Genomic DNA, 18,805 nt, shown 5'->3' with positions numbered 1-18,805 from the left:
AAAAGATGCTTCACACATCAGCTGTCATCAGGGAAATGCAAATTAAAACAACAATGAGGTACCACAACAAATCTACTAGAGTGACCAAAATCTGGAACACTGACAACACCAAATGCTGGCAAGGATGTGGAGCAAAAAGAACTCTCATTCACTGCTGGAGAGAATGCAAAATGGTACAGCCACTATGAAAGACAGTTTGGCAGTTTCTTACAAAACTAGACATACTCTTACCATATAATCTATCAGTCATGCTCCTCGGTAGTCAACTCCTCTGAAGCTGAACACCACACAAAGCCCTGCACACAGATGTTTACAGCAGCTTTATTCATAATTGCCAAAATTTGGAAGCAACCGAGATGTCCTCCAGGAGGTGAATGGATAAACTGTGGTACATCCAGACAATGGAATACTACTAGGCACTAAAAAGAAATGAGCTCTCAAGCCATGAAAAGACATGGAGGTGCACGTTACTAAGTGCACATTGCTAAGTGAAAGAAGCTAATCTGAAAGGCTACGTACTGTATAATTCCAGCTATATGACATTCTAGAAAGGGCAAAACTATGGAAACAGTAAAAAGATCAGTGGTTCCCAGGGGTTGGGGGTAGGGGAGGGATGAACAGGTGGAGCACAGTGAATTTTTCGGGCAGTGAAAATATTCTTACAATAGTATAATGATGGATACATGTTATTACACATTTGTCCAAATCCCTAGAACATGCACCACCAAGAGTGAACTAGGTATATGTATACTATAGACTTTGGGTGATTATTACAGTGCGTCAATGTAGGTTCATTAAATGTAACAAAAGTACCACTCTGGTGGGGATGTTGGTAACGGGGGAGGCTGTCCATGTGGGGGGCAGGGGTTAAATGGGAAATCTCTGCACCTTCCCTTCAATTTTGCTGTGACTCTAAAACTGTTTTAAAAGCTAAAGAAAAATTTGGGGAAAAGAATACTATATGGTAATATCCTTAAGTAATCTGTTCGATTCAGACTCAGAAATTCTGGGACCACATTTGTAATTACTCATTACCAAGCAAGTCGTACAATTGAGGTCATGCCCTATACAGCCTACATCTTAGAATCCGGCATGACACTCTGAACACCCAAAACAATAGATATTATGAAGAATTAAATGGAGAATTAAAAGAGCCAAGTAAAGCCCTAAAATGCTGGAGTATTATCAGTGCCATAAAGCAACTGGAAATCTATTTTAGAATTCAAACACTTTGGAATTTTTTTTCCCCCAAAGTTAATTTACTAAGGTCTACTCTCATGTTTTCCCTTAATCCATATTTATTAAGAATTCTGTTGCCTCACCAACAATATATTTGCTTGAAGAAAACAGTTCTACAACTTTGACATTTTAGTGTCATTTTATACTATACAAAGCCTATTTACGTAGTTCTTCAGAAAATAGTTCCACTTTCACCCACTATTCCAAGTGTGAAAATGATATCAAATAGATTAGATATACAGGGAAGCACAAAAGAGAAAACAATTCTACAATTGAATACATACAGTGTCATTAGTGGTTTTTTACAGTTTTCTTTTGAGGATAATCCACTGAATTTTTCTGCCAATGACATTTCAGAGTGAAGTTGTCTTCAGGAGTAGATTTCCACAGAAAATCAAGAGTATAACAGTCCAATGTATTCTACAGGTGATACCTGACAGTTTATGCGTAGCTGCAAATCACTTTTTTCCCCATTTTTTTTCCAAAGTATTGGATGATGAACAGGAATCGTGACTTTCACCACCACTATAGTGCTCATATAAAGTCTGAAATTAAAAACACACATCCGATTGATAACTTTTAAAATTCAACGTATTACCATATCAGATTAACAAAGGTTTAACTCCACATCTTCTAATATGTAACAAATTTCTCCCTTGTTCTTATAATTAGGAAATTATTTTATACACTATTGGAGATAATGAAAAATTTTTAAACAGCTAGCTTGGCCTAAGAATCAGCTATCATGCGACGCAGATCAGTCTTTCTGTAAGAAAAATGTAACATAGCTATTTATAAGCATATATATGCATCCTCAAGGCCTTCTTAATCTCCCTTACTTTTTCTTTTTCTTTTCTGCTTCAACAAACCTCTTTTTAAATTGTTTATTTTTATTGAAGTATAGTTGATGTACAAATATTACATAGCAAAACTCTTTTTTTTAAAATTGAAGTATAGCTGATTTATATAATATTGTGTTAGTTTCTGGTGTACAGCAAAGTGATTCAGATTATATCTATATCTATATCTGTATCTGTATCTGTATCTGTATCTGTCCCTCTCTATATATATTCTTTTTCATCTGCTTTTTCATTATAGGTTATTACAAGATACCTTACTTTTTCTTAAATAAAGCCAGTCTTAGATAGATTCCTATACTGTAAAATACACTCATCAGGAAATATACTTTCAGCTGATATTTAAACTAAAGAACGGAAGACATTAAAAAAAAATACAACTGCTATACAAATAAGTATAATTAGCTATATTAAAATCTACATATTTAGTAAAGGATTTAAGGCTAAGCCAACATCTAATTTATGAAGATGCAAGATATCTTTGCCATCAAGGAACACATAACCTTAGTGATAAAGGTAACCCACCTCAATTGTATTTATAAAAGGCTTTAAACAATACACTGGTAGAAATTTAAAACATAGAGATATGAAACATAGAGAAAAATTACAAAACAAATTTTGTCCAATTTCAATTCTTAAAGCCATTGATTTAGCTATCAGGACTTGAGAAAATTTAAGAAAAAATTTACCTTATATCATATGGATGCAAATATAATGGTGACTATATGGTAAATTCATCCAAAAATGTATCCAAGTTCTTAACATCTTAGATTGGTGTTATCCCTATCCATAGAGCTAACAGTGTTTTTAGTTTAAGCTCCCATAATTTTACAATAATGTTATAACTGAAATATATAACTAGTAACTAAAGTCAATAAACATACCTAGTGTTCTGGAAATGACTAGGTGTTTGATGTCAGTGAGATCCAAAAAATTATGGTGTAGATATAAACAGTCATTGGGAGACAAAGATTTGAGACATTTGCTTTGAGAAATGTACTGAGTGCTATATACAGCCTCACAGAAGTCATTACATGTGACAAGTACTGTGATTTCTCTATGATGGTTTAAAAATAAAGTTGGCTAGAAAAAAATGAATTCAAAAGCTGTGTTAAAAATGGTGTTGATTTAAAAGATTCCTTATTGAATTTATTCCAGTTGAGACCCGACAGCAGTCTTTTCAATGCACCTTATATGACAATCCATTTTCAATTGTGCTGTCTGCACAATAAGAATGTAAATCAAATAAATCTATATTTGTCAAAAAGCACACGTTAAGTATCTAAATACAGAAACACACTTCATAGCTGATCTGATGATTGGGCCAACTTTCCTTTGGATTACCTGTTTAAGTGTCTAACTCACTAAATTATACAAAACAATTAAAATTAGTGTAGACAGAGAATAGACATACTTTAGCAGCTTTCAAAATGGAGTTAGGAGAATTCAGGCCAACAAGTTGGCCCAGAACGTATTTCATTTCTTCAGTGGTTCCCTTAGCCATCTGGTTACCTGTAAAATAATATATATAATCAATAGCACGCTGGTATCAAATAAGAAAAATGTAAGTTCATATATAAATATGTATTCTGTTTAAAAGCATGATAACTGGCATTCTTGTAACTTATCACTGATCATAGCCCCTTACCTAGGATAAGTAAAAATGAATGCCAGCAGGTAAAGAAAGGTGATCTCATTTATTTTAGTATTTAGCATTAAGGAATATCCTTAAGGAAGGAGGCAGGCAGGAAAAGAGTAGCCAGAAGGCTGTTTATATTATCAATCTGGTAATAAACTTATTCTTAAAGAAGTACCTGGATGAGTTTGAATCTGAACATATGGATGTGCCAGAAGCTCAGGAATGGATATCCTCTGTTTAGGGTCCCTTATTAAACAACACTATAAAAATAAAGATGAATTTTTTAAAAAACGAAGCAAGTTTTCTTATGCAATATTGATACAGTATTTTTCCAGACTGCATCATATTACAGAAGTTGCTTTCTAGAGAGCCTACTTAGAAATGACAAAATAATTTTACACGTCATTTTTGCAAAATCCCCAAGTATTCATAAGTTTTAAAAACCTTCAAAGTGAACTTAACATATCTTTAAAAGCTAACTCAGTAAGCAATTCCTCTCAATAGACCTCTCAGTTATATCTAAGCCAGTTACATAATTCTAATCATTTCAACTATTTCTTTTTCTTTCTTTTTTCTTTTCTGGGTATGCCATGCGGCTTGTGGGATCTTAGTTCCCTGACCAGGGACTGAACCCGGGCCATGGCAGTGAAAGTGCTGAGTCCTAACCACTGGACCGCCAGAGAACTCCCTCAGCTTATTTCTTTAAGTAAACAATTAAGTACTATATGAAATATAGTTCTTCTATATGTATATACTATTAATGTTACCTTTAACACATCTTGAAGATCTTTCTCTGGAATATCAGGAAATTCAATTTCATGATTAGGGTCAATTATGGCATGTAATTTAGAAATCTGATTAATGATATGCTGAAACGGTGTTTTCCCGTAAGTCATATAGTACAAAATGCAACCTAAGGACCAAACATCACTTTTGGGGCTTATCTAAGTTAAAAAAAAAAAGAAGAAGAAGTTACTGTTATTTTAACATAAAATTAAAATATTATACACACACACACACATACATACCCTAATATTTAAAATCATAACTAAACCTCAATAAATGTCCAAGTATTAGATGATGTTCATGACAAAACATTCTCTTCTAGTTTTGATTACACTCGGTTATTTTATCAAAAGAAATGAACTTCAGTTTAAATCTTTCAACAAACTCATAATCAAAATATTTCAACTGAAACAAAATATTACATTCTTGTCAGCCTGTGAAAACACAAAACTAAAAATCCTAAGTGCAAATTTTAAATTTACTTGTTTTCCCGAAAATTACTGAATTAAAATAAGTTTTTATATAAATTCATAATATATAAGCATGTATAGATTTTAAAAAGGTTATTTAAGTTGAGCTATCCTAAACTTAAGAACACAAACTATAGAGCCAGACTGGGCTAGGCTGGGCTTGAATCCTGGTCTTATCACTAGCTAGTAATTCTACATATCTCTGTTTCCTCATCTCTAAAACAGAAATAATAAAAGTATGTTGTCATGGGCCTTAAATGATGTAACCATGAGATATGGGTAAGCATAGAGAATAGTTTCTGGTATAGTAAGTGCTCAATAAATATTACTTATTATTAAATGTTCTTTGTATTAAATAATCTCATTAGAAATAATGTGATATTATAACATAATTATGCTTTTGACTTTTAAAGGAACATGATTAAGACCAAACACAGAAGTGAGCATAATAAATGAGAATGGCTAAATTCCTCTCTTAAAAGATATTCAATATGCATTAAAGCAAAATGTAACCACATGCTCTACACAAAGGATTAATCTAAACCAAATGACACAGAAAGGCACAAGGAAAAAAGAAATGGACACCTATAACCAAATGCAAGAAAGAAAGAAAGAAAAAAAGGAAACGAAAGCAGAGACAGCAATATTAATATTACAAAAAGATAACATGACAAAATGCTTCTAACAGAAGAGAGAAAGCCATTTTATAGTGATAAAAGGTACAATCAACCAAGAAGAGATGACAGTTACGAACTTCTATGCACTGAAACCACATTTAATAGAACTATATAAAGCAAAAATTGTATTATATTCTTTGAAGGAGGGCAGATTTAAACATGCCTTTCAGAACATGACAGATAAAATAGATCCCATTATATGAACACAAAGAAAACTGAAAATTAATAAAAAATAACCTCCTCTTCCTCCAATTTAACCACTTGGAAATTTAAGTCCATTTCTAAATACTAAATCATGAATTAAAAAGAATTTCAGATTCTGGAAAAATGGCTGTGGCCGTGTAGTTTTCAAACTCTCCAAAGCCCCAGATAAGACAGACAGAGCAGCCTGGCAGCAAAACCGTAAACATACGGAAAATATTTACAATAAAAGCGGAACGTGAATGGAGACAAACTACCCACAGCCACAGGTCATGCGTGGTAGAGGCATTTGAAGCAGAGAGGAGAGAGGAGTAATGAATGGGCCCAACAGACCTCAGAACAGGAGGCCCAGATGGCCAAGCCTGTTCACCGGAAAGCAATTCGAGAACAGAGCAAGACTGGGAGGGGCTTTGAGCTCTTCCATAACAAGGATTACCTCCCATGTTGGGATAAAAATTTATCTTCTATTCAGAATCACTAGTTGAGATTGACCAATACTACCTATTTAAGTACTGAGTTGATAACTGAAAAGAATCTGAACACTACATGCAGTTCAAAGTAAATTTTATTTTAAAGTAAAAAAGAATGAAACAATTTAAAAACTGAAATTAGAAATTTTGGAAATGAATGAAAATAAGAAACACTACCGTAAAACCTAGAAGTAGCAGCTAAAGTAAAACTCAAAGTAAAATTCAGTTTTAATGTTTTAATTATAAGGAAGAATACTAAAATTAAATTAGCAATTATTTAAATGCAGAAGCTAGGGGGAAGAAACCTAAAGGGAATATAAATAACAAAGATAAAAGCAGAAATTAATTAGAGGACAAATGAAAATAGAATTAATAAATGAAATCAAGACCTGGTTCTTTAAAATTAACAAAACCATGGCAAGTCTAATCAAGAAAAAGAAAAAGAAAAAGAGAATGACAAATCTAAGTATTAAAAGAAAAGGAGAAGCTAAAGAGGTGTAAAAAGAGTTTTTATAAGAGAGACTACTTGGCATAATTTTATGCCAGTTATTTGAAAAGAAATTTAGAAGCCACAATTTCCTAGGAAGGAAAATATAATTTAGTAAACGAAAGCACATTTATTAAGCAATTGTTTCAAGCTGGACAATGTACTAAGTGCTTCATATTCTTTCTCATTTAATCCTCAATTACTTTTAAAATAGGTACTGTGTGCAAGCCTAACTTACAGATGAAGAAACTAGGCAAGTTAAGTCACAAAGACAGTTGATAAAGAGGCAGATCTATGACGTGAACGCAGGTACTGCACAGCGGTGTGTACCTGCATCCATTTGAAGACACTGGTATAGAGAAAGAAGGATTAGCTTGGGAGCCAGAGGCACCATGGCAGGCAGAATGGACCCAGCAAGGGGCACCAACGAGGCTAACGCAAAAGCTCACAGAGGTGGTGAAATAAGAAAAGTGGGAAGGTACCTGGGAATATTACCTACTAGAGTTGTTCTTGGAAACAGAAAGTTAACAAATGAAGAAATGGTAAATAAAATTTAAGAATCAGAAAGGAAACAAAGGTTATCAGTTCACTGTTATTTAACTTAAGGTGCCCATATCAGAGCTAATTTAGTCTTATTTTTCTTCTTTATTTTTAAAACTCAAAAAACATCCTATGTGCATTTCTTATGGGAGCACATTGTGAGGCATCACCATATTAAAAGCACAACAGTAAAAGAACAGTCTCAAATCAGTAAAGAAAAGTGAAACTGAATCCCATGACAGTTTGCTTAATAAAGCAAGGTCTCTGTAATGGCCTAAAAAGTTTTAGAACTTAAAGAAATAACTTTTCAGTTATCCGTTAAGCTCATTCAGAGCAAAAGTTCATTCATCAGCAAAACCGCAAACATATGGAAAATATTTACAATAAAAGCGGAGCGTGAATGGAGACAAACTACCCACAGCCCATTCCCTACTTGTGCCAGATAAACGGGATGTAAATAACCTCACAGTACCTTCGATTTGGATTTCCCATTTTCTCTTGAGGAAGACATATCTTTGATTGCTTCTGGTGGCATATAATTAACTGTACCAACCTACTTGCCAAATCACAGAAAACACAGAAATCAATGAAAATACTTCACTCTGCTTTAGATTTTTTAAAACACGAATGCCAGATTCTTGGCAACTTGGATAGTTACAGATTTCAGTAATATATTTGAGAAACTCTAATAACTGACAAAAATATTAAGACACAAATTTCTTCACAATTCCAGCAAAATAAATTAGATTCATAATAAAGAAATTTGACTCCTTACAGAATGCTGAGCTATTTCTATGATTATGGTGGGCAGCGACCATAAATCTTTCCAGGATAAAATTATATGAATGGCCATAAACTTTGAAGGAATTGATCAATCGCTCATTTCTGTGCTGGAATAGGCCCAGAACACTTTTTTAAATAAACCAAACAACCAACCAAAAATCTAGCTTTGTCTCCCTGGGCCCATGTCCAAATAGAGATGAGATGGGTGTCTGCATTATGCAAGATTTTCCACGGTAGGAGTACGCCAACTTTACACTGCATTCATTTTATTCTAAAATGACTCCGCTTTCAAACACAGAATACCTATACTTTAGAGCCTTACCATAGACGATATCTTCAAGCTGATTTACAACTAAATGTTCAGCCATATTTTTGATATAGAAAGAAGTGACTGTCAAATAGAATTGTTTGAAGGGCATGCTGCCCATCTACTCCTAAAAAAAATCCAGTTTTCCTGCTAGGATTAAGGAAGATCCACATCAGAAATCTGTATACACGGAACACACTGTCTTGGCTCCAAGCAGGGTTATTTCTAGTCGTTCTTTGGTTGTCATCACCTCAGTTTTTATGGGGACAAATTTATTAAGATTGCTACTGCATATCCTACTACAAAAGTGCAGTTGAGTATATTTATTATGGTGTTTCCAATATGAAGGCCCAATTAAGAATTTTTTTTCAAACGTAAGTGATAGGGAAAGCTTTACTTCTCTGGAAGAATGAAATAATTTTACCTCATGGACAATGAAAAACATGAAACTGCAATTCTCTCTTTGGTTGCTACCAGGAAACTGAGACAAAGTTTCAGGTGAATTTTAGATAATGACCAAGATGATTTCCAAGGCAGGTATTACTGCTTCTCTACCTCAGCTATAGGAAAAGCATTCAAAATTGCTGGATATATTTCTACTGGATCTTGACTCTCTAAATTGTCTTAATCATGTGATTAATTTGTTTTTTATAGTTGTAATATCTGTTCTTGTAAAAAGGCTTCAAATCCTTTGAAAAATGAAGTAGGGAAAAATAAAATCCTCATTAGCAAAATAATACTTCAAAGGCGAAAAGGAATTGAACTCTACTGTGTGGTAACCAGCCATTCATTACCTGAGAGTCTTTAACAATACTTGTTGTATCTGGTTGCATTTGGTTTGCAATTCCAAAATCAATTAGCTTTAGCATGCCATCAACTATCAGAAAGTTAGCAGGCTTCAGATCACTGTGAACAATACCTTCAAAATAAAAATCCATGTAAAACATCCTAAGTACAAAAAAATTTCACAATCTGCTGAGTTGATTCCTTTAATTAGTCAATCAAATTAAATATTCATTTTTAATATATACTACAAACATGTAGCACTTGCTATGTGCCAGGCACTATTAGAAGTTTGTCGCTTGTATTGAATCATTTAACCCTCATACCAGTGCTGAGGTAAGTACTATTGTTATCCCCATTTTTAGCTGAGGAAACTAAGGCAGAGTTTAAGCAATCTGTTCAAGGTCACACAGCCTAAGTTAACAGGGTCATGAGTTGAACCCAGGCAGTCTGGCTTCAGAGTTTATGCTCTTAACAACCACTGCGATTCACTGCCCACGAGAGAGCACTGTAAATTACACCGCCAGGTGGTAGGACCCTAACGCTCCGGACATGTCCATCCCTACGGCCTGGTCTTGATCACTGGGGAATTATCTTTTAACTTACAGGACGGGAGACACAAGGAGACAATTTACAATCACCTACATTATCCGTTATTTAAAATAAGGAAAAGGTAAAGGCAAAGAAGCCATAAAAAGAACCAAGGCCAAGTAAGGTAAAAGCCAACCCAGAACGGAGGGCTAACAGTTAAAAAAAAAAAAAAAGAGTAAAACCAGCTCCCATACAAGGTACACAATACAAAACAACTAGGAGAATGAGTGAAAAAAAAATCTCAGATTTTCAGGATACCTGAACCCCACTCTCATATCTGCTATAAGCCAAGTATTTGGAGACCCAGGATTATGGACTATGTTAATGCTGGCAAAGATACATTTTGTATTATGCATGCTTTATGGATGTGGGGATTTGAGTTCATGCACTATATCCTTTCATTAACAGCATTTTTTTTTTAATTAATTAATTTATTTATTTATGGCTGCATTGGGTCTTCGTTGCTGTGCATGGGCTTTCTCTAGTTGTGGCGAGCGGGGGCTACTCTTTGTTGCGGAGCACGGGCCCTGGGGCGCACGGGTTTTAGTAGTTGCGGCGTGTGGGCTCAGTAGTTGTGGCGCACGGGCTCAGTTGCTCCGCAGCATGTGGGATCTTCCCGGACCAGGGCTGGAACCCGTGTCCCCTGCATTGGCAGGCGGATTCTCAACCACTGTGCCTCAAGGGAAGTCCCTGTTAACAGCATTTTAAAGAAATGGTTTTGTCCCTTCATCTTTATTAAACTTCCAAATATTTAGTTTATCTAGCCTAAAGGTGCCAATAACCAATACCTTAAAATTATAGGTGTATTTCTCTAAGATAGCACTACTAATGAATATTTTAACTTTACATATGAAGAGATTTTAAAATACCATGTTGATGAATCGTGTGAACTGCCTCCAACATATTTTTCCAGTAACTCTTGCGTTCCCATGGATTGATGGATTTTTTCTTTTTAAGCCAAGTATTAAGATCAATATTTCCACATTCCATTACCATGTAGATGTACTGATCTGCGATTTCACTGCCATTAAAAACAAACAAAAACAACAAAACAATAAATGGCTAGGTTATACTACTAAGATTTACTAAGTATTTATCTTAAGAATTAAAGCCAAAAAAAGTCTTCTTTTTCAATTAAAAAAAAAATTCTTACTAATCATAAAGTCGGATGATTTTATCACTGTGTTGTTGTAGTTTATTCAGATAAGCAATTTCATTCCGGTAACTATCAATTGTTTGGCTATCTGCTTCTTCTAAGTTCACATACTTTATAGCATGTATCTGTTTCTTTCCATTCAACACCTGAAATACCTATAGAGTAGAACAAATGAAAAAGGTTAGAATACACTATTTATATACTGCCACAATATTTCTACATTTATTAGATAAAATCTTAGATTAAGGATTATTGATGTGAATAATTTAAAATGTCTGGGCTTCTTTTGAGTATAGAAGGAAAACAAAACATGTTAGGAGAGTAACAGTACATTCTCAACTACCTATGACAATGGGCATAGGTAGTTGCCCTATCTACACGTACGAAAGGTAATTTAAATTTCATATACATTCATAACACTCTATTAGATGTTGCAACCAGGGAAATAACCTGAAGAAAAAGACATTAAAAAATGCTAAGGAAGACTAAGGGCTGTAATAAAGAGTTAATTCATTTCACAGATGGTGTTTATTCCATTGTGCCTGGAGTTGACAATTTCATTCATGTGGTAGAGAATATTTTAAAATAGGTGCTAATTGTAAGCTATCAGTATACTCGGCTGTAAAAAGTAGATCAGGTCCAATTTTCAAAATCAAGTGGACAGGAACAAGATGTTCCTGTAAGCATACTGAGGTCCAGGTCAAATTGCTCTGGCTATAATGACAGTCAACTTCTAAGCAATATTGATAAGGCAGATAGTACATTTCGAAAAACACTGCTAATGCGTCTCACTTTCAGCAAACGTGCAACAGGGATGGGGCTTCTAAATGCAAGAATTCAGACACAAAATGCTAGTGTAAGCAAGAAAAATTACATTCGTTTATCTCCTTGCACCCACTGAAGTAAAACATCATTTATTTAAAAGCCATTAACCTTGACTATCCAGCAGATACTGGCAAGAAATGAGAAAAGAGCCAAAGTGTAGGTGAGGTTCATGCATGTCAAGTGCACTGACAAGCAGAGTCTCTCAGGTACAGCTTAGTTACCTGCATCTTAAATACAAAACTCTGACAAAGTGTTACTGGTTTTACTTGCACAGAAAGCAAATTAGAGGAGGAGGGGCATAAAACAGTGATAGGGCAAGAAGCGGCAGAAAGTAGCAAGGAAGAAAAGTAATTTTCAAACAGCAGAAAGCCATTTTGTGTGAGGTAAACAGCCTTATAGTGTCAGAGTTAGAATCCGTCAGTTTCATGGAAAGTTAATGAAAGAACTAGAAAGTTTAGTGTTTTGAACATTCCCACTAGCCCCATGAATTTTCTAAATGCTCTTAATAGGGTATAAGTTGGTCACTGTCTAAACTCTAGCATAGACAGAGCATAAATGATGTTAGTTTCATAAAGCATGTTACCGTCTTTTCCCTGAGGCGTGATGATTTTGTCAACGCCATCATAATAATTAAATAATAATTCAATCGCACTAAGAAAATATGGGCTGGTCATAGCTTTATCACTTGGCCCTTGACTTAAGTAAGCTTATATCTTCATTATCCTCCAAGGAAAAAATGTTTAAAACACTGTTAAGATTACACTACATCTTCTGAAAACATGTTACTAAATAAATAAATATGTTGATAAAAATCAATTCCATCGTCCTTTTATTCCCATGCCTAAAACGTGAGGCAAGGAAGAGAACAAAGGAAATGTACACAGAAAAGAAATTAATATTATTGAACAACTGCTAAACATGGTAATGTATACACCTTCTTTATAGCAAGTTAACAAGACATCTTAAGCGAGTCTAGTGATTGTCAGCTGGCTTAAAAAATTATAATAAAACTTAAAATGAACCAAACAGGCTTCGTTTCATGTATCATCCTTAACAACTTAAGAGTAGCAAAACCGCTGAGGAGGGCTTTTCATTCAACAAGCACTTCGGTGTTTGTTATTTTTCCAGCCACTGTTCTAGATAACGGAGCAAACATTGGTGAGCAAGTCAGACAAACATCCCTATGCTGATGGAACTCACATTCAAGTGCAAGGGGACACAAACAACAAAACCAAATAAGTGAATTACAGAGCACATTAGCAGATGAGCTACAGAGAAAAATAAAGCAGGAGAGGGGAATGGAGCTTGCTGGCAACTGGAAGGTAGGAGTTGGGGTTTGAGAGCGTGGTCAAGGAAGCCCTGATTGAGAAGACACTAGAGCAAAGATGTGAGGGTATCGAGGAAAATCAACTCTTATGCTAAAATAGACCAGGAGAGCAAGGACTGAGTCAGTGAGACCAGTTAGAAGGCGACTGTAACAGTTCAGGTGAAAAGATGAGGCTACTTTGGCCAAAGGGATAAGAGTGGAGGTGGTGAGGAAGAGTCAGATTCTGGATAGACTTTGAGGTAGAACCAGTAAGACTGATGATTGGTGGGTGAATGTCGAGAGAAAGTGGAGTCAGTGATGACCCCAGGCTGCTTGGCCCGGTAACTGCAAGAATGAAGCTGCCATTTACTGAAATGGGAACGACCATGAAGCAACAGTTATGCTTGGGACATATGAAGTTTTAAGTATCTATCGACGCCCAAGAAGAGATGCTGAGCAGTCAAATTGGATACATAAGTCTGGAATTCAAAGGAGAAGTTTGAGCTGGAAATATAGATTTGGAATTGTCAGCATGTACATGGTACATAAAACCACAAGACTGGATGAGAACAGCAAGGGGGTGAGCGAGTTTAGAGAGAGAAGAAAAGAGGCCAAGAACGGAGCTCAGGGGCTTTGCACCATTCAGATCAGGGATATGAGGAGGACAGAGAAGGAACGGTCGTTAGCGAGGAGGAACACCGAAAGAGGTCAAGTGGGAAACAAAGCTTCAGTGAGGAAAGAAAAATCAACTGTTCCAATTGCTATGTAACCCACAATCAAAGCTAACAATTAGTTTTGGCAAAAACATGGAAGTCATCAGTGATTTTGCTAACAACTGTTTGGTGAATAATGAAGGTAAAAGTAAAAATCTGATTTAAGTGAACGAAATGAGAAGAACTGAAGATGGGAAGTTTAGACAACTCTTTTGAGATCCCTGCCAGCCAGAGAATTAGAACCATATACATTTAGAACTCAGATAAATTTAGGAAATGATCTATTCCAAATCTAGAAATTCACTTGCTGCTAAACTCTGTTTCTGAAAAGAAAAACTCAAAACAAAACGAAACCGATTAATCAAAAACCTTGCTGAATCATCCTAGGCATAGCAGTTATTCACATCACAGTCCGACTCACTTTTAGAAAGACTCTTTAGTGATAATACGAAGCTGTCATTTGCCACCCCCAAGTCAATGTTAATGTTACTTAGAGAAGAAACATGGAATCATAGGACATTGGAGGGAAGAGCAGGAAACTGAAATTCAGAGGTGGGTCTAAAGAAATATGCCATTTGTTGAAGGGAGGGGATGGGGGGAGGGGATGGGAGAAAGGGATGAAAAGGAGTTTTTGGCTCAAGGGAAATACAGGCCCCTAGAAGTTAAGAAAGAAGGCCTCAAAAGGTAAAAAGACAAAGAGAGGAAAGTTTAAAATATTTTTATCCATTCCTTAAATATTCAGGATACCTACCTTACTTGAACCTCCACTTCCTAGCTGCTTCAGTATGGAATACATTTTTCCTTTAACTGAAATGCATTCATTTGCTGAAGAGGATGCTGAAATCTAAATAATTAAAATAGATAAAGATTCAAATGTTCAGAGAACATGCCTGAGAAACTAGCTTGCATTTAGTACAGTGAAATGCTTCCAATTCTGAAATTATCTGAACTCTTAATTAGATGTCACAATATTTCAATATTTTAAAGAAGCAATTTACATACTTTAGTCAAAAAAGTAAACTTATTAAATTAATATATAGGCAAAGTTCCAAAGTCTCCCCTTCTAACTTGCCTTTACCTCTTAACATAATACATAAATAGAAAATTTAAGGGGGAAAAACACCCTCTTAATGTCCAACACACAAACTCACAATCTATCGCTTTTCATCTTTCTTACCTGTTCTTTTTTCTTACACAAACCTTTTTACTTACATACTTACACAGATAAACACACAACTTGATCTATATATTTTTTTCTCCTTGAGCATTACATTATAAAGGAAGCAGCATGCCAAGGTGCTAAGAGTTCCAGAGTCAATCAGACAAATGCAGATTTTAGTGACGCCCCCTTTATGCTGGGTGACGTTCAACAAGCTGCTTATTTTGAACTTGAGCATCTTCCTCGGCAAACTCTCAACCGATGTACTATATACAACACGCCTCCCCTCCCTTCCCTGATGCTAGACCATCTGTGGGCCTATAAACGCTCTGAACAGATGGAGTGTGTGAGGACTTACTCTGAGCTGACAAGGAAGCTGGAGACACAGAGAGCGCCTGATTAGCTGATTAACCAAGTTGAAACAAGGTCTGAATAAACCTCAATTCAACTAAGTCCTGCTTTACAGCCCACATGGTAGAATCTTTCTCACGTGCTCTCCTTCTACATAACATAAAAGATAAGCTTTCTCATAATTCAAAAACAGTCATGTATGTACCCCAATGTTCATTGCAGCACTATTCACAATAGCCAGGACATGGAAGCAACCCAAGTGCCCATCGACAGATGAATGGATAAAGAAGATGTGGCACATATATACAATGGAGCATTACTCAGCCATAAAAAGAAACGAAATTGAGTTATTTGTAGTGAGGTGGATGGACCTAGAGTCTGTCATACAGAGTGAAGTAAGTCAGAAAGAGAAAAACAAATACCGTATGATAACACATATGTATGGAATCTAAAAAAAAAAAAAAAAAAAAGGTTCTGATGAAACTTTATTCCTGTCTGATGAACCTAGGACAGGAATAAAGACGCAGACATAGAGAACGGACTTGAGGACACGGGGAGGGGGAAGGGTAAGCTGGGACGAAGTGAGAGAGTAGCACTGGCATATATACACTACCAAATGTAAAGTAGATAGCTAGTGGGAAGCAGCTGCTTTGCACAGGGAGATCAGCTCGGTGCTTTGTGACCTCTTAGAGGGGTGCGATAGGGACGGTGGGAGGGAGACGCAAGAGGGAGGGGATATGGGGATGTATGTATACATAGAGCTGATTCACTTTGTTATACAGCGGAAACTAACACAACATTGTAAAGCAATTATACTCCAATAAAGGCGTTAAAAAACTAAAAATAAAAAATAACGTTTCTGATTTCTTTAATCTAGGGCTGAACAACACTGTTGAGTCATGAAGTATGTTTTCTGTAAGAAAGTGTTAGGCTTTGAAGTATGTACCCATTATTTGTCATTGAGTTGTAACTTCATCACAAGTCTTCACTGCTCCCTCCCCTCTCTTCCTTTTGGAGCTTCCTCTCCTGCTTAAACTGAAAATTTCTGAGAGGAAAGGAAGCCGTTCAGTAGCCTTCCCCCCTAGCTGCTGAAAGTTTTTAGATAAAGTACTTCTGACCTATTTCCGATTCAAAGCCGATGTGACATTGTTTCCTACACAGGACACCCCGCAAGGCGCTTAGTCTAAGATCACTTCCCTTCTGCAACCTGTTCCCCGGCTTCCTGTCCCTCCTGGGCCAAAACTTAAGGGGCCCAGCAGAGCCCTCAGCCTCACCCCTGCCCCTTGGCGAGCTCCAGCCACACTCTGGCCTCCTTCAGTTTCCTCCTGACACTCGCCTCTCCTAGAAGGTGCCTCGCCCCTTCACTCGGTCGTGTCTGCCTTGACTTTTAGAGCTCAGCTCAAACAGGGCATGACACGACTAATAGCTCCGTGAATGTTTTTTGAATTAACGTATGGGCAAACCTGATCATCCTTCTCTGTCTCCTTTATAATTTATTGTACTGCTGAGTCAATCCTCAAAACACTATTACCTCTGTCCACAGTTAGTATACTCTATTGTTGGCGAATTTTTTTACTCCATTATTTTCAAAATGATGGTAAAATTTACATAACATAAAATGTAACATTTTAACCATTTTTAAGTATACTCTTCAGTGGTGTTGAGTTGTGCGTTCACACTGTTGTACAACCCTTACCGCCATCCGCCTCCAGGACTTCTCATCATCTCATGCTGAAAAAAACCCTGCACCCCTCAAACAGTAACTCACCATTCCTCTCTCCCTCTAGCCCCTGGTACCCATTGTTCTACTTTCTGTTGGCTAGTTTTTTAATCTCTTGATTTGTTTAGTTAATTACTTGTGGTTTATTTGGGGGTTTTTTTGCTGTTTTATTTAAACAATTGCTGCTAAATTTTATTATTTACTAAGCACCAGGCTCTGTTGTAAGAGCTACATATATATTAACTAATTTAATCTTCACAATCATCCTATGGGGTAGATAGGTTTATTACCCCCATTTTAAAGATGATGAAATGAGCACAAGAGTTTATTTAACTTGTAAAAGGTCACATAGCTGGTAAGTAGTGAGGCCGAGAGTCAAGGACAGGCAGTCTCCCTTCAAAGCCTATTCTTTCAGCCAATATTAAGCTGCTTCTCAGATAGTTATTAGAAACAAATTTTCCCAGATGGTAATACCTTACCAGCAAAAAAATTTTTACCTTATCAATACTTTATAATAACTACTTTATAATATATTCTAGTAGTATCTCATATTGCTATTCTGATATTCTTAAAGATTTACTTGTATGTTAATCAGCCAGTGAAATGAAGCTGGTCACTAACAGCTGGTTTACATAGTTAAACAGAATAAAAAATAACCTAGATTATAAAAGAAGTTTTATCTAGCTACTCAAACTAGATATTTCGGGCTAGTTAGTGAAAAGAGCTTCATTAGCTTCTTCAATAACTAACCTCTCAAAGTCGTAAGGCACCTTTATGAGAATATCAGAAAAGAGTTTTGCCTAATGGGACTAAGAATGGACAAGTCTTTAACACCATTCTTAAAAACTAGATCCTGCAAAAATAAAACCTTTGAAATTGGTCATACCTTAACATGTACCATTATAAATAAAGCTTATCAAACCTGCAAGTTTTGAAGTGGAGTAACGGGTATTTGCTGCTGTTGCTGCTGGAAACAGGCAAGTTGGCTATATGGTGTTGACAACTGACAAGCAGGTGGAAAGTCGTTCTTTACAACTGGAGTCCTGAAACTGGGAAAGTTATTTTTTAAAATTTAAAACATTAAAGCTTTAAAAACAAGATTCTGACTCAGATTTTGTATGGTGTATACACATTTAAATGTGTTACATCAAACAGAATCCAAGTCAGTTTTCCTAATACATCTGAATTATTTATTCTAGATAACACCATCACCAGAAATTTCATTTTGGGGGAGTTCTTTCTGAAAGTAATTTTTTGTCCCCAGACAAGAAATCCTTATTAAAATAAATAAGATGTCATTTAAAATATAGAGTTGGGGTTATTTTATAAAATCTAGCCAAGGCAAATCTCAGCCTATGGCTGATCACAGATTTTATGAGTGCTTCTTAACAATAATGTTCTACACAGCCTCCTAGAAATATGTGAAAGCCAATTACATCTGAGGAGTTTGGCCTTTGAGCATAAAGCTGCTCAGCTCACATCTGTGCTTTGCTTGTCTTATTCACTGTTGTATTCTCAACACCAAGAATGGTGCTTGGCACAAAGGAATTCTACGAGTCTTTGTTGACAATAAATAGTTTCACAAGAAATAACTATATACCTAGTTTAGTTAGCTGTCATTCTTTAAAATATTCTAAGTATAATAAAATTAGGTAATATATAGCAAAATTGTATTAAGTAGGAAAGAGACTAGGTTATACAACCCCAAGGCCAGTTCTAATTAAGATCAAAGATTACATTATGAA

General features: G+C 35.7%; 1 protein-coding gene across 4 annotated transcripts in view; it reads right to left on the bottom strand.

Annotated features, from left to right (window-relative positions):
* Window positions 1-307: 307 nt before the first annotated feature.
* Window positions 308-18,805, bottom strand: part of TTK (TTK protein kinase) — a 41,306-nt gene continuing 22,808 nt past the window's right edge. For 3 of the 4 annotated variants that reach the window (XM_068551659.1, XM_068551661.1, XM_068551660.1), the window contains exons 13-22: window positions 17,983-18,109; window positions 14,582-14,674; window positions 10,984-11,141; window positions 10,700-10,851; window positions 9,251-9,375; window positions 7,839-7,919; window positions 4,503-4,679; window positions 3,911-3,995; window positions 3,511-3,608; window positions 308-1,784 (exon numbers count right to left, since the gene is read on the bottom strand). In XM_068551659.1, the coding sequence (XP_068407760.1) occupies window positions 1,698-1,784; window positions 3,511-3,608; window positions 3,911-3,995; window positions 4,503-4,679; window positions 7,839-7,919; window positions 9,251-9,375; window positions 10,700-10,851; window positions 10,984-11,141; window positions 14,582-14,674; window positions 17,983-18,109 (1,183 nt within the window). In that variant the 3' untranslated portion in view covers window positions 308-1,697. The remainder of the gene's footprint in view (window positions 1,785-3,510; window positions 3,609-3,910; window positions 3,996-4,502; window positions 4,680-7,838; window positions 7,920-9,250; window positions 9,376-10,699; window positions 10,852-10,983; window positions 11,142-14,581; window positions 14,675-17,982; window positions 18,110-18,805) is intronic. The other variant, XM_068551662.1, reaches the window with a different exon arrangement.

The sequence above is a fragment of the Eschrichtius robustus genome, chromosome 9 (genome assembly GCF_028021215.1).
Source record: "Eschrichtius robustus isolate mEscRob2 chromosome 9, mEscRob2.pri, whole genome shotgun sequence".
Lineage (NCBI taxonomy): Eukaryota > Metazoa > Chordata > Mammalia > Artiodactyla > Eschrichtiidae > Eschrichtius > Eschrichtius robustus.
The sequence above is the reverse complement of the archived record's forward strand: the minus strand, read 5'-3'. Positions and strand labels throughout refer to the sequence as shown.